Source organism: Boleophthalmus pectinirostris, unplaced genomic scaffold (assembly GCF_026225935.1).
Source record: "Boleophthalmus pectinirostris isolate CB_2022bp ecotype Guang Dong unplaced genomic scaffold, ASM2622593v1 HiC_scaffold_3, whole genome shotgun sequence".
In the NCBI taxonomy this organism is placed as follows: domain Eukaryota; kingdom Metazoa; phylum Chordata; class Actinopteri; order Gobiiformes; family Gobiidae; genus Boleophthalmus; species Boleophthalmus pectinirostris.
This window is the reverse complement of record NW_026571299.1, coordinates 32,684,601-32,707,199: the sequence shown is the minus strand read 5'-3', so window position 1 is coordinate 32,707,199 and position 22,599 is coordinate 32,684,601. Positions and strand designations below refer to the sequence as shown.

Here is a 22,599-nt window from a genome sequence, read left to right as displayed (position 1 = left end):
TACCTCATCCAAAAAATACCTGGAGTTGAGTTTTGTTTCATTTAAAGATGTTTGAATGATCCTTTATTATTAGTCTGTCTACATCTCCAAAGCTCAAAATGATCTGCCCCACCTTGTGATGTTATATAGTGATAGTTTTCATGTTAACAGCTACTTTTTATCTTTAGTTCAGTAGAGATGGACAATTCCATGGATTAAATTATATAAATAATTCTAGTGAAAGTGTATGGAGTGTATGGAAAAACACAGTGGAGCACTTCCTGTATTACCGCATGATATCACAAGGCCGAACAAATTGTTAAGTTTGAGAGAAAAAAAGAGAAGAAAATATGCAGGGTTTGTGTGATAACATGTGTGAATGAAACAAAACACAACTACAGGTCCATTTGTGACAAGAATACAACATCATGACATAGATCAGAAAATAGCACAATACGGGCCCTTTAAACAGCTTTGATACTATAACTACTGAAAACCAAGAGCAATAATAATGTATGACAGTCTCATATGCTTAAAGTTATTTAAAGGAGCTGTACTTGAAAAAAATGAACTAAAAGAGAAACCGAACACAACAAAACTTTCTGAGCCAGATCAGTGTTTTGCAGTGACGGTAAAGCTTTCAACAACTAGCATGCTAACAGCACACAGATCAAATTTCCTGGTTTGCTGAGAGTAAAATAAAATCTATTCCCTAATGGGCTATGGCGCCTACACATCACATTCATACATGGGCAAAGTGGGCTAATTGTTCTGCCCAGAAACACAACAACACAACATCACAACAAGAGTAAGCACTGGTCTGAGCTGAAATTGAACTGCCAACATCCCAGAAGTCATTCCAACCCTACCCATTTGCACGTCTTCTAATGATGGTACCAGATGGGCAAACCATAGAAAAGCCATCATGTTTGGTTGAGAGGAGGTAAAACAGTGTAAACAGTCTCTTCACACAGAGGAGCCGACCCAGAGCGGAGGAATGAATAGAGTACTTCACACCTGAATTTTCTAGGGCATGGTGCCACTCTACATTACCACAGCAGCCCACTCAGCCGCAGTACCGCGTCTCTCCTCCTGTCAGCGCCGATAGCACCAGAGACAGGTCGTGTGCGCGCTCAAAGACATCAAACACAGAAGAAGGAGTCAGAATTACACACATGTGAACACAAACTCCGCAAACAGCAGTGTGGAGACAGGGATTGGCTGAACACATGTGCAGCGTAGTCAAAATACAGCATCTTTATGACCGGGAGAGAGCGCCGCCAACCCTCCTAATCCTATTTTAACACATAATGCTAGATTGTTTAGCTTAAGGCAAGTGCACGGCTGCCTATTCTCACTCTGTATGTATTCTGGAGATGAATACAGCTTGGCTATACTGTACAAATATTGGTACAGAGTAAATATGATATGTGTGTATTTATGTACGTTATGACCACATGTGGTATTCACAATGCAACAAATATAGTACACACATACTGGCAAAGGCTCATTAACGTACACATTATAACATCCAATACTACAATAGTGCTAGTCTTTCATACAGCAGTACTCTCTTACATGACTAATTACATGTACTACTTGCATTTGTTATTACTATATTATTAATAAGAAAAAAAATATGAAAGTTAGGTTTAATTTTCCACTTTTTAATTAAGGAGTTATCAGGTCAAGCTATTCTGTGTATTTGTTAAGTCAGAAAATTATTTTAAAGTGAAAAGAAAATGCCTTTTTAATTTGTATAGATAATAAACATCTAGAGTGTTTACGAGGGCTGGGAATTACTGTGTCCCTCACAAATCTGGATCTAAACCCGGAACTAAATCTGGACTAGCCAGGACTAGAAAGGGAACAAATCATATATATATATATTAAAACTCACATAGGTCCCAACGCACTCTTATAATCAGGATATATCAATATTTTAGCAAAGCCTTATAAACCAGTACTATCCACAGTATCATTTAAAGATGGCAGAAGTAAGTAAGTGATTAAACTAAACCCATCACCTTGTTTTACCAAAGGTGCTGTATATAGAACATATAAACTGTATTTTGTTCCAGTGTGCAAAAGCATGTATCCAAGTATATAAGTCAGTGTGAAATCCCCCAGAGTGTGTCCATAAATGTAGTAGTTTAACTGTGACAATAACGCTCAGACCTTAAACCTCAGTGTGCCCTGGTCCTGTACTCTTCCTCAGTGATGTAGAGCCGCTGTGGTCTGAAACAAAGACTGGAGCGCACAAAGAGAGCACATGTAGCACAGCTCTTTAAACACTGCATTATTGATCCTGTCAGCTGCCTCCCAGTTCAAATGAAGAGAGGCTTGATACACGAAGTGGCCTAAGTCTGTTCTAACTGAAAAAGACAGCAAATAAATGGATACAGACATTGGACAAACTATAAGTGTGATTTTATATAAAACCTTACATTATATTTAACATTAGCATAAAGAAAACATCTGTCATTTTTTGGAAACCCATTTACTACATCTCACAGTATCTCAAATCAAAATATATTTCTTGACCTGAGAAACAGTCCAAGAAAGAAATATTTTTTTAGTTTGCCATTATTTTATCCATGAAAAACATATGTACTCAATGAAACGTGATGCCTGTATCCAGAGTCAGACTATCAATCCAGATAATAAAACTAACAACAAATCCTTATGCTGTTCTTATGTGTACTTGTTAGCCCATGGGAGTGACTGCTGTGACTAGAGGTGAAAGAAATGGTGCTGACCAAGCTTGTTCCCATAATGCACTGCTCTCTACTCCTTTACGTGTCTCTGATGTCCAGCCACACTTGTTTTACACACACTCAGAGCTGTGGTTTGAGCTGGCAGTTTAAAGGGCCCACATGCCCCTGCTGAGGTCATAGAAATACACAATAGCAGCAAATAATGTATGATCGCTTTTCAGTGGCTTTTCCCAAATGAAGGGGTTGGAGAAAAAAAACACATATTTGTTATATATGAAACACTAAAACAAATATTTGTACTACCTTTATTACTGATAAAATGGTGGTCAGCTGCCTTGTAACATTTATTTCTAGAGTCAAAATCACAGCAAACACCTCTAGCTGGACACCTTTGAATTGGAGGGCAGGGGCTTGAAACTATAGAGTGTATATATAAACTGAGCATAGCTAACCCACTAAACACCATATTACAAAGAGGACATGACCCTGGGTGCTCTTCGATCTCCATCAATACAAAAAAACATCACCCCTGTCTCCGTGACAGCTGTTGAGGCTCATTTTGGTCTTGAAATGTTCATATTAACCCACTTTACATTATCCTGATGTTGTTATTTTGCTATTTTATCCATAATTCAATTTCTATTCCTGACATGAGACTCAGCTCTAAAGTCATCCTTATAACTGCTAGTCTCAGGAGATTCATTTCACTGGAGTCAAACGCCATGGGTGACGTCACACTCACTTATTCCACTTCTTTATACAGTCTGTGATTGACACGCACCAAATTTCTGGAAAAGTTCAGATTTTTCAACTCTCAAACACACCAAGGGCGCTTTCATACTGCTAGTTCAATTATTTGGTCCGCACCAGGCAATAAAATTATTATTCCCGCATGCACGACTTCTCAGAAGTGAGGCCAAGATGCACCTTCTCTCCCAGTGGACAGCGCGGCCCCAAGTAGAGGCTGGCCTCCGGGAGATACAGTTTCTTGAACCCTGCCTACGAGCCTCCCTGGCCCGGGGAGCTCAGACTCGCAAACCTACGGACCACATGTGGCCACCGTTCGAAGGTCACCCCGTGTCTTCTTCACTCACCACAAATAGGAAATTAAATAAATAATTTGTATCCCCTCCCATGATGCATTTCGAATAGTTCCTTTGGACCTACTGTCTATGATATGGACCTGAGTTTGCGTTCTCACCAGAGGCACCGCACCAGAGTTTGGCATTTGGTGCAGAGTTAAGCGGACTGTGAGACTACCTCTTTTTGAGGTCTCGGTCTGTTTGATTTAGAGCAGATCCGAGTGCGACTGATGCTTTCACACCAATAAAAACAAACCAAACTAAGGGTTCAAGTGGAACATTTGTTGCACACCAACTGCTGTCAGTGTGAAAGCACCCTAAATGAACCCTTAAGATGTCCTCTGTTAAATGTTGGACTAGCCTAGACATGCGTGGCCCATAGACTTGTATGTGCATGTAAACACAACACATCTGGCACTACAGATTGAATGCAGTATAGAGGGGGAGATCTTAGTCTGTGAGCATTTACCCTACAACGAGAAGCTTCCCAGTTGAAGATAGACCTTGCACTTCATCTTCGTGAGCTGATCTCGAACTCTCCACCGAGTATGTCTTGTTCATAAAATGATTCCACTTTCTAAATGGCCTGTCATTATTTGTGCTAAATTTATCTGTTACATCAGCAACACATTAGTAAGACATGCTGCTACTGTAATTCTAAAATAGCAATTATCTATTCATTAAATTAAGCACCAAGCAGGCGGCTGACAGAGGAGGAGCAGCCCAGCAAACTGCCTGTCTGGTGGAAATAGCCAAGGATTATTCTCAGTGCAGATAACAAGACAAGACACTCCTGTAAAGTTTAGAGTATTTCAATGTCAAGACTGTATTATTAACCTTCTTTGTCTACATCACTTGTCAACGTTGAATTAATGGTTGCCAGAAAATGACTACTCCAGATATGGCTACTTATGCAAACAAAACTCAAGTATCTTTGAATATGCCATCACATTTATAAACCACTCTACAATGAATGCACTATAGCAAAAGTAAAAATATTATTGGAATAAACTAAATGGCAAAGCAACTAAATATCAGCTTTGTAAATTAACCAAAAACTACATAAATTACATAATTTATATATTTGTTATATCTGTGTCTGCTTCAGATCTCTGCATATTTTCAACAAAGAGCAGATGGACAGTATTCTTTGCAAATTCAAGACTCAACTCTAGAAGTCTTTACACAGAAACTGGTAAAATAGCATTTCAGTATTCTGCACTAACAACCTGGAATCTGAGTTAGACTAAAAACTAAAAGAAATGTTATCAATAAGTTGATAAATAATGCTGAAAGATTAGGAAATGAGATCTATGGTTTTTAATCTTACCAAATTCTTGAGATTGTCTAAATGTATGTTGCTCTGCTTTGCTGCTGTCTTGGCTTGGACTTCCTTGAAAAAGAGATTAGTATAGTAATCTCAGTGGGTTTTTCCTGGTTAAATAAAAGTTGAATAAAAGCCTGTGGTTTGGAACAGCAGTAAAAGCCTGTAAAAAGCCTGTGGTGGTTTGGAGCAGCAGAGTTCAGACTTTGAATGGCAATAATTTAATCTGTATGTTCAGGAAATTAATATTGAAGGTCTTGCTCAAAATGACATATGGGCTGTGTGGTATAACATATTAGAAGTAATAAATATGATGATTATGTGCAAGTAACTGTATAAAACTATGTTATTATGAAAGGACCTGTACCTGATTTTGAACCAGGACTATTTTAGGTTGAACTGTTAGCCCCGCCCACTTAGCCCTTTCTGCCACTGTGATAATGCAACATGACACAGAAACTGTCTGGGACAGTGCCATGCAGTTGTTTTATTACAGTTCTGAGTCTATTTTAAGCTTTTATTACTCTTAATAATGCACCATGACTGAGAATCTCTGTGTGGATAGTGTCAGGCAGTTGTTTCCCATGATTCTTGGTGAACGATGTGCCTGATTGGACAAAAGAGGTGACTCTCTTCATTAATTGATACACTACAAAATACTTTGTAAAAAGCATAAAACATATAAGACAGTCTCAGTTTATTTCTTATTTACCTGCTTTTACCATACAATCCATGACATGAAGTGCATTTAACTAGAATAAATTAAAATGAGATGCAAGTCCTTTAATATTAAAAACACTGACTTTTTAACTGTATGTATTTTCCTATCCCATTGGAGTAACTGTGGAGTAGCAGCAGCTTTGAAAAGCCCGAGTTGTATAAGGTCCCAGAGATGTAGTGCCTCCTCTGTCTCCTTTAAAGGTAACAGCGTGTGATGGTGAAGGGGGAGGGGCTCTTCCTGTAACTGTCACCTTTTATTCCATCAAGATAGAAATGTGGCGATCGGCTCTGACATCATCAACACGAGACAAGCGCATTACGTCAGCGATAAAACAGAGAGGGGAGAGGCTACAGCTCTGGCCATTTGAGTGTTTTGGCAGCTTACTGAAATTTTCCTGTAGTCAGCGATAGTGAGCAAATCCGGCAGTGCACTTAAGAAGATATCCCATTGTGGAGGCCAAGAAATGCATTATGGCAAGACAGAGAAGGACAAAAGACATTAGAGCAATTGTGTTGGAGGCTACAGGAGACTTGTGAGCTTTAGGGCATGTTAGAATATTGTTACCATTTCAAAAACAGACCTGAAGTTGTGTTTTGTTTCATTCACAAATGTTAAGTAACCCTTTATTATGAGTTTGTTTAAATCTCCAAAGCCCAAAGTTACTTTTCAAGTTAACAGCTCCTTTTACCTTTACTTCAGAAGACATTGGCAATTCCTGGTCTGAAATCATCCAAATGATTCTAGTGAAGATTTTAATGACATCACTAGAGGAGGTTTCTGTTTGTCGTGAATTAAATAAAACACAACTCCATACTCAAATTTATTGCCCCTAATAAAAAAAAATAATAATAATAAATCAAAAAAAGAGCAAAATGCAGTGACTAAACTCCAGTGGTTCTAAAACTGTGGTTTGGGTTCAACCATTGGACTTGATAATTTTAATAATAGGTTTTAAATTAGATCTACTTTAGAGTTTAGTTTTGGTGTTTTTCATAGAATGATCACCATTTATTGAAGTTGTAATGCTTCACTTTCTGGTCGAGGATATGTCACTTGCTTGTCTTCGTATAGATGTTATTGCTCTGCTTGGAATGTTCCACAATTGGCATTAAATTGTCTTCATATAGAAAAGGTGCACCATCACGTGAAGTTACAGTTACAGATACATAGCACACCTTTAAATCTGAGGCAAACTAGTGACAAACAACTCCAGTTTATTTTCCTATCATTCTATTACCAACATTTTGAGATTTCTTTGTAATGTCATGATAACAAATTTTTAAGCACACTATACTGCAACAGAAATTGTGATAAACGATCATATTGAAACTACTTTATCCCACTGATAAAGTAGAGCAAAATAATCCTTGTAAACCATTTTTACATATAATATATACGGTGTCTTTCAAAACCAATAAATAGCCATAAAGTCACTTATTCAACCTTTTACAGCTCAAATGTGATTCTATTAAAGCAGAATTACTCCTCACTTTTACAAAGAAAATACACACAATAAATATTAAGCCCCAAATTATACCAGCTCTCATATACTGAACTATAAGTCGTTATAATAATTATCATGATGGGCCTATTTGATAGAATATTGATAAGTGCAGTGAGGCAGTATTAGTATAGCAGACATACACAGGTAGGTGGTGGCAGGAGGCTGGGTGTGTGAGGGGGAGATAAACCAGAGCCAGCGTGGAGTAAGCGGCTTGACAGATGTGCTGCTGACCACACTGCAAACACACACACGCTGAAGGGCACGAATGACAAACTACAGGAAATACAGACTTTATCTACATCAGGGGGCTCAAACTGTGGGGCCGGCACCACTGGAGCCACACAATGCACTTTATGGGGGTGGGCAGTGGGCAGTGGGCAGTGGGTAGCGCTCGAAGGCCTTGAGTGCTTTAGTTCAAAATGTATCATCCCAACGTTTATGATTTGTCCTGGTTTAGTTTCATCTGTCCTGATTTAGGTCTTATTTTGTACAGATTAAAGGTGCACTATGTAACTTTCTTGGTATCCATCTGCTCATTTCCATGGAGGTGTTATTGTTTTTCCTGGAATGTTCCGCATGACATTAACTTTATCTAACCATGGGTGATGATGAATGATGAAAAATTAGATCTATTATGAAAGTGATTAACAATTTAAAATGAAAAATGATATCTTCTGAATGAGAGCAAGTCCTCAAATTGTTGCATACAGAAGCATACAAGCTGAAACCCATAAATGAAGGGGCACTTGCCAGGGGATAGTGGAAATGGTTTCAGATTTAAAAGAAAGATGGCGTTAAATAATATTTGGATCTAAAATGTTCTTAGTAATATATTTTACATCTTTAATAATATTTCTGTGAGATCATTTGATTTTGACATAATTATCATTAAAATAAGAAAACAATTTGTAAAAACTACCCAAACAAACACCAGTTCACAATATAGGGAGCAGAGTCCTGCACCAGGTTAAGTACCTGACGGGTATGGGCAAATACACACGGGCAGGTCAGGACTAAACCAGGACTACACCAGGACTACACCAGGACTACACCAGGACTAATCTTGGACTTAAGAGAGAGAGAACCCAGAGTTTGTGGAGCAGGGTGTCCGGGCAAAGTGTGACCGGGCGACGGCTACACTTACCTCCATGGGGAGCGGAGCTCTACGCCAGTCCTTTCGCAGTCCCCTGACGGTCTACGCGGGTGCACCTCTGGGCTCGTCCCAACAGTGAGTCCTGGTTCAGTCCTGGTTCAGTCCTGGTTCAGTCCAGTCCTGGTTCAGTCCTGGTTCAGTCCTGGTTCAGTTCGCGGCATGTGCGGCGCAAAAGTCCAGCATCCCGATCAGTGTTTCTTCTGCTCAGTAAATAATGCCTGTGAAGTGATGTTGTATTTTTGACAGTAAAGTCACGTCTGTAAATCCGTGTTCATAATGAAGAAAGCGTAACCGTTTAATTTCATTTTGTGATTGTGAATTCTTAAAGTCGTAACTTTTCAATTTGTATTCTGATGGATGCTTCAGTTAGAATGCTTTTATTTTGTGTGTGATTTATCACGGGCATGGTCAGGTAACAGGTGGAATGTTAATGGATCTGAGTGGGTGCAAGTTTAACTTTGACATAATCACGAGTTAACGGGCGGGTACGGTGCTGTACTGCAGGTCTCCAAAAATGGAATGCGCAGGGCTCTGATAGGGGGTACTCAAAAGTGTGAGGTAATGCTTTGAGGGTACGCACAATAAAAAAGGTTTGGAACCACTGTTATAATACACAGACTTACTAAATAAAATATAAATAAAAAATAAAATAAATAAAAATAAATAAAATAATCAAATAAATCAATAAAACGTCTTTAACACATCACACATTCATTGTAACTACACAATATATGCAAAGTTTATCTTAACTCTTAGTAGCCTCAAACCAAGTAGTTTATAAGAGTTCAAAGTTTCATAAGCACTAGATCCATTTCTTCATTAGGCAGACCACCACACCCCTCTTAAGTGACCTACGTTGTTTTATTCTGTTTTACTCTAGTGCATTTGGCTGGATGTGGTTCTCAAGTTTCCGGTAATAGGGTAAAGACAGCAGCAGGAGTACAGGGCGCAGAGGGAGCAGAGTTGGTGGGCGGGCTGAGTGCATGCGGAGTAAAGGGTGAGGAGCAGTCATGTGCACTGGACTGAAATATTAAAGCTGATCAGATTCTTACTCAAACACACTTGTGGTCAACCAGCATATGTCGGTCACTGCAGCCTTGGAGTTATAGAGTGAATAAAATGTATAGGCTGTGTTCACATCTCATCACAACATTAGAGAATCCCTCTAGGCAAAAAGTCAGTTTATTTGTATAGTATAGGATAGTAGTAGTATGTACAGTATAGTTTAAAATTAATCTGGAGGATAGGTCAGACTTCTATGCTACTATTGGCCTTTAAAGGTGCACTATGTCATTTTTTGGTTGGGGGTCCTTCACCTGCTTGTTTCTATGGATATGTCGTTGCTCTGCCTTGAATATTCCACAGTGTGATATTAAACAGCTCTACCTTATATGTATTCAGTTGCAAGTGGTTTTACATCTAAAATACCTAGAGTCGGGCATTCTTACTGTGAGTGGGGTCGCCTCTCCACAGATCTGACCTGTAACTTGGTCTGGTTTTGTCTCCATGAATATAGACTTAATGCCATTCTGTGAAACATTTCAGACAAAGCAATAAGATCGCCATGGACAAAAGCATTTGGTGGACCGTCAACCAGAAAAGTTACACAATGCACCTTTAAAATTGAGATGGTCAGGTCAGAATTCTATGCTACAATTGGTCTTTAACTGTATTTTATGGTCAATATCTCTAGCTGACAGCACAAAGTCAAATGTGTTCTTTGTCAGTATAAATTAACTAAAATGTAGCTTCAGAAACTGGTGCTATTAGTCAAACTCGAAGATGCGATGTTGCCAGTTGAATGAAATTTAAGACATAATCTTCATATGGGAATATTTAAGAGCAAATCCCAAACATCTGCGGATCATGCATTCAGATTATTTTTTTTTTTTTCCAAAGACGGTAAATCTCTACTCTCATCTTAATTTATGACTTCAACACATCCTAACTACTACTGAACTACTGGTAAGGTAACTCGATTCTTGTGAAACAAAAATAACATAAGATTTCTGTTTTACATATTGGAAAGACTGGTAGAAATATTGTAACTACTGTAGGCTGGAAAAGAATGCAGTTGTCATGTAAAGTATCAGTCAGCGAGCTAAAATTAGCCAATGTAAATGAATGTTCGCCATTTGTCATTATTAAAAGCTCAGTACTTGCATAATCAGCAGTTTATACATCATGTCAGGTCAGATTAAAAATGGTATGTGTATTTTTATGTGTTTCAGAATGAGAACACTTTATTGGGCCCTTAGAGCAATTCACTGTATTGATTTATGTGTGGAAATATGCTCATTACATTATTGTAGACATGCTGCTCAAATAATGTAACAAAAAAACAAGCAGTCTTTATGAGTTGTGTACAATTAGACCTAAAATCATTGAAATCCACTAAAATGCATTTTCAGTAAACCTAAACCAAATGCACATAAGGACTGAAATGAACTCAAACCAGGACAAGGTGTGACCCTTAAAAGTACCAGATCCACCAACAATTTTCTTATTTCCAAAATCTAGATACAGTATAAGAGTACCCTGTCAAATACTTTGTGTAGAGGGGTCTAATGGATTGAAAAGTGTCGGAGTGGAGAAAACAAAATATAGGCTTGGTGTCTGCGAGTGAAGTGCTCTTCTGGGGAGCCAAGTTATTTACCACAAACAAGCTCACAGTGTATAAGTCTCAGGGTTGTAAACTGCAAAAGTGAGTCTGTCCAAAGTCAATTACAGTTCCAGGTTGTGGTACATAAGATGGGACATGCGGACAATGCCTACAATTCAATTTTAGCTATTTGAAATGTGCAGTATTGGTAATACAGACAAGGGTTTGATGAAAACAATTTGACAAGTTGGGAGGTGTTTTTTATCATTTTTTTTGTCTTTAAAAAGGTCCAATATTATACAAAATGGATTCTTGTGAGCTTTAAGCCATGTTACTACGCTGTTACCACCTCAAAAACATACCTGAAGTTGTGTTTTGTTTCATTTCCACATGTTTGAGTAATCTGAGTAATGTTTGAGTAGTCTGTCTACAACCCCAAAGCTCAAAATTATCTGCTCCACCTTTTTAACCTATTTCAAGTCCTTTTACCTTTAGTCCTTTAATTCTAGCAAAGGTGCATGGAGTTTAAAAACATAGTGGAGGCCTTATGCCAAATATTCAGGATTTGTGAGTTGAACATGTGTGAATGAAACAAAACACAGCTCCAGGTATGTTTATGATGAGGAAACAACATTCTAACATAGATCAAAAAATGTGTAATATAGGACCTTTAAAGTTGCATTATGTACAGTAAATAAAAACACAAGAGGAATGAGAGTTTTAGGGGTTTTCTCAGTTACAAATGCAGAACAGACGCTTCAAGGACAAGGCTTAAACACAACAACAGTGAACATGACCATGCTTGTAGTATAAAAACTTACTGAGATAGAGTTTTTAAAAAAAGTGGTCAGTGAGTGGTGATTTATTATACCAAGTCAAAATGCGTTGAACTGTCCAATGTAACCAATAAATGACTTTTATCATATTACCCACAGAGAGCTTTTTGAATGCTTTTTTACACTATCACACTCAGTTTTCATACTACAAGCATGGTCATGTTCACCTTTAGTTTCCAATATGCAACTTTTCTGGTGGAGAGTCTTCAAAGTGTCCATGGAGACGTTTTGGCTTTGCCCGTTATTACCAGTGGTGGAACACAACTAAGTAAAAGTAGTAAAGTACTGTCCTCAAGTATAAATTTTAGGTATCTGTACTTTACTTGAATAGATTTTAAAGTGAATATAGTTTTCTAGAGCAGGTATCTGGACTTTCTGCTCCACTAAATTTTTGAACAGGACTGAAAAGTAAATGTATTTTTATAACAGCTACTGAAAAAGCTGAGGGATTATTTTTAACACGTTCATTGTTTGAGCAAACAAAAATATACAAAGAAAAACAGTTTGGAAAAAATGATTCAATTGCTTCTAGTGAATCAAATTAAGCAAAAATCTTTATCAAAATCAATACTTTTGAAGTGTTATAAGGCTTCAAAAATTAACTTTTTACTCTTTAAGTACATTTTTAAACATGTACTTTGATAAGTTGATTTTTTCATTTAACACTTGTTAACTTGTACTTCTTTCACCCCTGAGCATTACACTTATACACATTAATTTCTTTAACTACAGATGAACTTAAAATAACTTGACAAACATATAATCCTTCTGTGATCGGGGCTACCTCTCCCCAGATCTGACTTGTAAATTGGCCTTTATGGTGATAGTTGCCATACCGTGTGAAACATTCAAGCCATGCCCACTGACACAAACAGGTAGAAGATATTGTACTAGAAAAGTTACAAAGTGCACCTTTAACTATGTATTTTAATGTAAAACAATGTAAAACAAGTATAATAATGTGCACCCATTTCACATGTTTAGTGGGTGAAAATAAACTATGCATGAAAAGGGACAGGACACAGGAGGAGGCAGCCTTGTTACCAGTCGGCATAGCCCTGGGACGATTTCGATCACACGCACGTAAAGAGAAAGGCATCCACTTAGAAAATAGCTTTTGTCGACACGCTGGGCCATTTAGCACACCCGGGACCACTCCAGTTTGGGCTCTGACAAATGTCCCTGTGGCCGTCTGCGAACGGGGCACACAAATATACATGGACCACAGGCAGGACGACGGACAGGGACGGACAGGGGCAGACAGGGGCTGGACAGGGGCGGGAAAGGAGCAGGAGAGGGCTCGTGGGTGAAGAGGACAAGTGTGGGCTCCTTAAAGTGCAAGTACTGGACTTAATAGTGTGTAAAAAGAATGGGAACTTTTTTGAATGAGTATTTCCCATTTGCTGTAGGATTGTTATAAAGATCCTAAATTGTCTGTATCCAATTTTTTTTCCTTTGCACAGATGTATATTAGTAAAAGCAGCATTTGTGGTCAAAATGGGACAACTGTGTGATAACTATAAAGTGTTTTTTTTTGTTTGTTTGTTTTTTGTCAGAGAATCAGAATGTGCGCTCTCAGTATATGCTTAAGGTAAGTGAGGAATAACTTTGGACCACTGTAACCACTAAAAATAAATTAGCATTAGTACTATTATTTATAGAAATTGTGCATGGCTTGAGTCTATCCGATTGAAATTGGGTTTTTGGTTGAGCTAATATTATGATGCAAAATGATGGAACGCTCTGTCCCTTTTCTCTCCATGTGGCCGACTCAGTGGATTCTTTCAAAAAACAGCTTAAGACACTTCTGTTTAGAAAAGCTCTAGGTTGACTAAGCCCAACTTTTTTTTTTTTACTTTTTTTACCTATTTTACTTACTGTTGTTTTATGGTGTACCTGCCCTCTGTGATTTTTATCTGTGAAAAGAGCTATATAAATAAAGTTTATTTACTGATAATAGCCTTTTAGATTTTACAATGCATATAGTACTTTATAGGCTACTACTAATCAATTATAAAATCCTCTAATTTACATTTGAGAAGACTGTGACAGAGTCCAGACAAGGTTCAGATGGCTATAAAAACATTATAAGCTGCAAAAGGATCGATGACTATATTGCTAAGATACAAATGTGCTATAATCATTCGTCATTTTTATTCCTGGAAATATTTCTCCATTAACCTTTACCCCTGCTCAATTCCTGTCAGCCAACTCCTCCTCTGTGGGCTCCATCAGTGTCACCAGCGCGTAATTGGCCCTCGCACATCTCCAACAGCTATAGCATTAAAATATCACAAGACTGTTCCTAATGCATTGAAGTCACCAATATAATCGTCATAGGTTTTGGTAGTGTTCATCAATAACTATATATATTAAAAAGACACATTTAACTGGTATCCAAAATAGATAGGTGTGTGCAAAAATATCTAAATATTGATATATTATGACAGTAAATTTGGTGATACAGAATAATTATGTGGTATGCTGTATTGATATATCATCAGCAATTTTTTGTGATTTTTAGTGGATTATTCTGCCCTACAAAGGCAAAAGAGGGTGAAACTAAGAAAAATGACTTCAAAGTTTCTGTTCTGTCCAGACAAAAGTATAATACGTAGGGCTGCCAAAATTTGACAACTAGTTGTTATAATGAAGAAATATTTGTATACTAAAAATATTGAGCTCCAAATTGACCTTTGACCCTTATTTGGCAGTTATTGTACTGCCTTTGTATTATGTGCCAAAAATAAGGAGTCGTGCAAAGGCAGTAACACAAAGGTCCATTTTGAGCTCAATATTTTTCACAATATTTATTCACATGATAAAGAAGGTCTCAAATACCCCGACATGACATTAACTAATTTCTGATCAAGCATGATGTTACAGCGTTCTGCCTTTGTAGGGGAGTATTTATACAATACACTTGGCATATTCTCTGTTTTGATGATAAAATTAGATGCATTTCATACTAACTTCACACAAGTAGTGGTTTAACAAGAAATATCATTACTAAAATGTGTTTGGTTCTTTAAAAAACAGCTATATATCACACAATATCATGTACAATATATCGATTATTGATTATTATGTATCGCCATATCTGGATAATATCATATAAAGAGCCATGTATCCTGTCAAATCCTGAGGGACCCTCTGATTCCCAGTTCTAACTTTAATATTAGATAGTGGTACCAAACATATGTTATTTCAGAAAAGTTTTAAAGCTTAGTGAGCAGAGCTTTAGAAAGTCAAAGTCATATTAAAACTACGGGTCAAACTATATCTTATAATTGTGCAAAGAAATAATTGTAATTCATGTTAAGAAATAATGTATTATTTAATTTAAGAATTATTTTGTTTTGTTTTGTAAATAAGGATTATCCCACCATGTGTAACAGGAAAGGTACTGTTGAAGTACCATTGTAAACCAGGTTCAAGTGCTACTAGAAACAAACAGATGTCAGTGTTTTTTTGTTTCCCGGTGCTAATCATGCACATTTTTCAGTGGGAGATTTACGGACCCCAGAAGAATGGTGAAACATGTGGTGAAGCCAAAATAATCCAAAACAGCGTCAATCACGTCATGACTGTAGCAGCTGGTCGGCCATATGATACCGAATAAATATAGAAAGAGACATGGAGCAGGTTTTCACAGTTGAAGTAATCAAAAATAAGAAGGTCCAAAATGAGATGTTGAAATTGTCAATGCCGACATACTGATTGTAATAGCAATAACATTTCCAGCACAAGCTATACGTAATCAGCAATGTTACCAAGAAGCAACTGCAAACAGCCCAAAATAGACATATAAAGCAAGAAAATATGAAAATGGGTTCACAAGACTAGATTTAACAGACACAGTAATATTTTGTACTATAAGTATTTTGTATTATCTCGGTAGCAAATGATACTTTGCAGCTGATGTCATCAACATTCCCTGGGGGTATGATGCTTACACTACTCTATCTTTAATCTGGGCTTTACTTCAACATAGTCTGACCACAAAGACCTGATTTATTTGGAACTACATCAGGTGAGATTATTTGTGTATTGTACAAGTTTCTCACACATAAAATTAATCTGAAAACTTTTTTGACTGTATTTGCTAATATGTGCATTGTGCATCCACGGTCACCATAGAAATGCATGATGAACACCCTCAGCATGACGTCACTGCAAAGTATTATAAAATTAACCAGGGCAGTTTGGAAGATTACACTAGACATGCTCAGTTTATTTTTAATCAGGTGTTTCATTTGTTTTATTTATAGATGATATACTCCATATTGCAGCAATGTACATTTTTTAATACATCTTCCATCCCCATTTGTTGGCATAAGACCAGGTCAAATGAAAAGCACCAAAGGCACCTCTGTTGTTCTTATAGAATTACATTAGCACTGACACAATCCATCACTTCCGGTAGTGTGGCTCTGAAGCTAACGTCTTATGCTAGTTTTGTTATTATTCATGCTCTAAAGTGCACCCTCATGCAGCCGTATGTTGTGTAACCTTCCCTCGTGAAATGTGCTGATAAATAATGGATTTCAAAGTGGCGGGTCACATGAGTGGCTGAACTCACCGATCTCATCTGCTGTGTCCCTGTGACGTGCTGCAGGACCTTCTCCAGCTCCTTCTCAATGCGCCCGGCCCAGTGGATCATTCTGAGGAACAAAGCAAGATGAGAGTTTTTACTACATTTTTAGCAAGAACTGTTACAGCATATAGGTCTGTAGTCGACTAAAGAAATACTTAGTCAGCTATAGACTTGTCCTAACAATAGATTAGTCGAGTGGAAAGGGGGCGTGGCAAAGGCTCATGACCTGCTTGGAAGTTCATGCAAAAACAAGTATTTATGCAGGAAAAAATTGTAGGAAACAATGTATTTAAATAAATACAGATTCAATTTGTGAATAATAAGTTTTTGCATTTTGTAACTTGTAACTTGTTGTAACTTGCATGCTTGTCTCCATGGAGATGTTATTCATGAGGCCAGCAAAACATTATTGCTGATGAATACAAGTAAAATCTGAACCCCATGAATGAATGAAGTTAAGTAGAGACCAAGTCAGTGGACATGATGGATGTTAAATGGTTTGAACTCAGACAGAAATATAACAAATAAAGACAACTGGTTTAACATGAATTAAGTAATGCTAATGCTAAATTTAACAAAACATTAGAAGTAAGTAAAGTGCAGTCGCTTGGTTAGTTCAGTTCCATTCAAGCATCTATGGCTAGCAACTATGGGACAACATTAAAAGATCCACTGTGTAGAATACCGGCTCGAACGTCCCCCTGGCTTGAAAGTCCCAGCTCCCTCTGAGTGCCCCCTTCTCTCAGGCGGCACACAGGTAACTGCTGTGCATTCTCGCCGGCCTTTAGTAGGCCGCGTCACACACTGTGATGTATCGAGTTAGAAAATCAGCATTCTATATCATAACAAAATGAAATGTGAATGTAGCGAGACCAAATGTCGGGCCTTGTTTATGTCATATTAGGAAGGAATATGGACTCAGGTCAGCATACACCCACAAGTTACCTGTGAGGAATTTTCTGAGAGAATTATCTTGCCGTCTGACCACATAGAACCAGCATTTTATAATCTAAAGACCCACTGCCCAAGTTCTGAAGATGGACTGAGTAAAGTATTGCCAATTAATAATTATAATGTGATTAATGCAATATATATAATTTTTAAAATGTTGTTTTTGTTGTTGTTTTTTTATATCTATGTATATAGATTAACTAATTTAAGGTACAATTCAGAGGAACTTTCCAGCTTGGGGACCTTCCAGCTGATTCCCACTGTGTAACTTTTCTTGGAGGAAGAAAAATTTGTATCCATGGAGATGTTATTTCCATGACTGTCTCATTATGGCCTTATAATTGAATATCTCCACGGAGACAAGCAGGCCAAGTTACAAGTCACTTGCAGTAATTACACTGTATTTATGAGGAATGAAAAAGCAAGTTTAGTATCTTAAAGTGTTAAGATAAATGAGGTTAAAGACACACTGCGGAACATTCCAGGCAAAGGTATAATGTCCCCATAGAGACAAGCAGGTGGCAGAACCTCAACTGAAAAGTTTAATATCTCCCCTTTAAAATTCCGAACCTGTAATGGGGTGCCGTGTCCTTGAGAAACTTGAGATTAGCTTCTAAGTCTGTATTCGTCATCACCACTTTCTTTCAACATCACTTCCACTTAACAATATGAAGTATATATCTTTGATGACTGGACCAGAGTGGCATGAACAAGCGTATCCTCCGTGCTGGCTGGGATCTCCGCCTGGGCCGTAAAACTAGTGAGGCCTGACAGAAGTGCACCCTAAGCGAGAGCCAATCCCTGTAAGAACAAGCCAACTTTGGTATTAAGAGATCAAACTGCCCGCGCATCACTGGAGGAGAACTCAGACAGCAACAAATGACTTAATGCATTGGACTGCAAAAGTTTTACAAGTACTTTCTCAAAGACTATTTGTCTGATATTTTAATGGAGAAAGAGTATTAAGGTAGGGATGGGCAATAGGACAAACTGCTTTCCAATACCTGTAGTGATCCGCTATTTTCTGGATATCACACATATCAAACACAGACATTTCTCCCAACTAGGCCTGTCAGGATAACACATTTTGAAGCACGATATATATTGAGATGTATTGTGATAAACAATAATACTAACACTACTTTATTCCTCTGACACAAATCAGGTTCATCTCAATAAACATTTTTTTATATAGACAGTATCATTAAAATTCAACAAAAATACCAAAAATCTCCCCACTATGGCAAAGAAATTGTACAGACAATAAATACTGAGCTCCAAAATATATTGTTCCAGCTATCATATACTGAACGTGGATATAGTTATTATCGTGATGTGACAGACAACCCTCTCCTCCTGAAGTAAGACATTTGTTTAGTTTCTAAGTTAAATGGCACTGATTAAAAGTGTGTATTGTTTATGTTCATGAAATCAATACTGAGAGCAATTTGAATTTGTTTTCTGAAAAGACAAATAAAGTCAAGATCTATCAATAGGAGAAAAAGAAATCTAGATTTTTTTTTTCCCCCCATATGGCACACCCCTAGCCAGATGTAAACCAGAAATTTAGAAATACTAAAACAGAATGAATCAAATCTGTGGAAAAACACTTTTAATTGTGAAATAAGTTATCTTCACATGATCCCACTAGACTTAAACAAGGCCAACACTAAGACCGATCCACGGCTAAAATAAAAGATGGTCCAAAATGCCACCACAAAAGGACCAAATATCCCACTGGCACTTGTACTTGTACTTGTGCCACAGTTTGAAAAACATTGAAGTGAACTCAAATTCTCATCCTACCTATCTGAAAGCTCACACTAGACAAGATTGCAAATGGCTGTAATTTGTGTGCAGAGCGATTTTAAAAAAGGCCACAACAAAAGTCAGCAGTCGTAAAGTTAAATTGTTATTTGTGAAATTGTCAGACAAGCCTAGACCAGGACTGAGGCAGGATTAAACCAGAATGAAACCAGGAGTCGTCTTTGATATTTTTAACACTTAAGATGTTGTGACAGAATTGTGTGAAAAATATTACAAATGTTATATCGGTGATGGTAATGTTTGTTGTGAGGCAATAGTAAGTGAATCTGTGCCAACCTTTCTAGCTGACAGATATCTAATCACAGACATCAACAGCGGCATGCCAGCAGCCCGATCCGTCTTTTAATACGATGACAAAGACAAATGCCATCTTTAAATGTCAGATTCACCAAGAAGACAAGAAGGATTTATTAAATTGTACAAATCTGCCCAAGGAGTGACAGCGAGTGCTATAATCACGTGGCCGAGAAGCAGGGGCAACATGTGAAATAAACAGATACGGATAGGGATGTAACAATATCCAAATGTCATGGTGCGATATATTCACGATATTCATTTCACCGTACGATATTTACTGCGATATATTTTGGAGAGGGTAATAGAAAGGTAGATAGGATCATTTTTGCTTTTAATATACCTCAACAAGCCTTTGGTGTGACTCATTACTGTCATAATCCTTAGAATTAAAGCAACAAACATACTTTTTCATGTTGTCTGCACTGAAATGGATCATGGTATATGTGGTTCCCTATGCTACAATAATGCATTTAAGCAAAGGAACTTGTAATTCAATATAGTGACAACTCTTGATATTATTTTGAGACTTTTGACAATACGATATCGTGATATTTCGGATATTGTTGCAGGCCTAGTTAGGGGGTGAGCTAAGGCAACTCAGACTGGGCCTCAAATATTACCAAGGGAGAAAAAGCAGAGAAAAGGTCACCTCGACATAATATTAGAACAACTTTATAACAAGAGACAGTGCGCTAACACTAATCTAATCTAAATCTAATCTAAGTCACGTTAAAAAATGCTTACAAAGATTAATTATGCGATACAGGCTAATCAATAGAAAAGGTAGGCCCAACAAAGACAGCAATAACCAAGCATGCTAGACCACAAGGTAGTTAAACACGGGAATATATTGATACTGTAGTCAAATATTCAGTAGTAAAAGCAAGATACAGATCAGATGCATGGATGACGCAGTGCATAATTGACAATCCAGCCATGTAAACGAAAAAAGTCTGCTCAAATTAAATATTTACTGCCAACTCAAATATTACACCGATCAGAAAACATAAGGTGTATGTTTGTTTTTGCAGCACTACAAAAAACATTAGATTTATTTTTGACTATAGTTTTACTCATATTGTATAATTCAGCAATAAAATAAGAGCTGTAATAGGCTAGCAGTTTAGGCAATGTTTGAAACTTGAAATGAAAATTAAAACAATATAGTGCAAAGAATCGCTCATGTGAGAATTTATAATGCAAGGTCGGAGAAGATAAAGATTTGAATCAACAGTTAGTCTATTGAGAGCAGAGAAATAATCCAACCATTGTTTTATCATAATAGTATAAGTTACACAATATGAAAAACGAGTGCAGTTAGTGATAGGCCATTAGTGGCATAATCTTTTACAGTTTTCTAAGCACATCTGAAATTGATTACATTGTCAAACTATTTCAATGCTCTACTACATCTCAAAACTGTTCTTTATTGGGTTAGTAATAAAATCAATGGCACAGTGCGAAGTTAATGAGGCTGGCGAAAAGGCAGTTGTTTTTGAAAGTCACCTTGGGCATCTGGACCAAGCCTCGAGCCTTCTCACGTAAAGCACAAGTGAATCAGACTCTTTGGATCCTTCCCATTCAACTAACCGACAGCGCGAGCTCCACTGGGGGCTATATCAGCGCACATCACCACGCACTCATCTTCAAAACGGGCACAATCACACATGGATCTGTAAGCTCCCTCACTGCAACAGCAATCTCTAAAGAATACTTCAAATATGTTTGTTTAGCCAGTGTTGTTACTAGTAGAAGTATACAGAGCGGTTAACAGGTGTGTGCCAAAAACTACGCACTACACTTTGGTGCCATGCGCATCTAGACAATACTTGGATTTTTGTTTTATTTACAAACAGTGTTTTCTTTACTATGCCCCATACCAAAGGCAAAATCCGTATTTGCTTTGTGTCAAATCAATATAACATTCTGGTTCTAGCCCACATTTCAAAATAATACTACTACTGGACAAACTATGTAGACACTGCGCGTAAAATACACAGCACTATTGAAAACTCTGCTCTCCATCCGTCACAATGGGAAAGTGTATTCTCTAAACGGAGGCAGCAAAGCGACACATCCTTAATTATCGCTTCATTTCGCCCCAGGTTCTCTCAATAGAAGAGCCACAGTGGATTCAGGCTCTTCACCGGCGGCACCTGTGCGTTCGCATTACACGCGGCTTTACTGTCAAAATGAATTACGCACCAAAATAAATACAAAACGATTAAAAAGGTCGACACACAGACAAGGGCAACGTGTGTATTACATCAGGACAGGAGCCCGTTTCGCGGCGAGGCACACTAGGATGCTCGGGTATGCTCCACGGGGCCACCTGTCCTAGTTCCCGGGCTCAGCTACCAGCTTCTCTCCCCCGACAGGCGCGTTTCGGGTACTTACGTGTAGTGCTGGGGGAAGAGGTGGGTCCCGGTGGTCGGCGTAGAGACGTATAGGACAAGTACAGTTTGGATAGTAAAGAGGCAGAAAATACCATACGACTGTGCGCAGATCGCCATTTTCCATTAAATATTCAAGAAACTGGGATAAACAAGAGGAGGACCGGAAGGACAGACTCTCGCGCAGCTGAGCTAAGAATAACCGAGCTCCGTAGAAAGTGTGTGCTGAAGGTAACGACTGCCTGGCGAATGCTGCTGGACACTTCACCCCGAGACAGGCTCACAGCTGGAGGGTGAAGACACGAGAGATCAGCCCCGGGACGGTGGTCTGTCTGGACACGTATTTGCGCACTCGTTGTCCTCCTTGCTTCTCCGCCACAGCGCACATTTGCCCCTTTTCTCCCACTCCTCAATGTAACAACCATATATAATAAAGCTAGACAAGGTGCGGGCAACCACTTCCTGATGTGGCTTTCAAAATAAAACAAATGTAGGTTTGTCAAAGTGCCAAGTCTCTTAAAATTCTTTTTAGCCAACATTTCTAAAACCTATGCGTCAAAATAACAACCTTTTCTGTAATAAAATCTGGCATTTGGGCATTACACGTCCCCAATAA

At 38.0% G+C, this 22,599-nt stretch overlaps 1 protein-coding gene across 1 annotated transcript in view; it reads right to left on the bottom strand.

The window, feature by feature from the left end:
- cacna2d2a (calcium channel, voltage-dependent, alpha 2/delta subunit 2a) overlaps positions 1 to 22,308 on the bottom strand; it is a 215,613-nt gene extending 193,305 nt beyond the window's left edge. Inside the window, exons 1-2 of the mRNA XM_055160452.1 lie at positions 21,988 to 22,308; positions 16,501 to 16,582 (exon numbers count right to left, since the gene is read on the bottom strand). Coding sequence (XP_055016427.1) covers positions 16,501 to 16,582; positions 21,988 to 22,103 — 198 coding nt within the window. The 5' untranslated portion in view covers positions 22,104 to 22,308. The remainder of the gene's footprint in view (positions 1 to 16,500; positions 16,583 to 21,987) is intronic.
- Between the last annotated feature and the right edge of the window lie 291 nt (positions 22,309 to 22,599).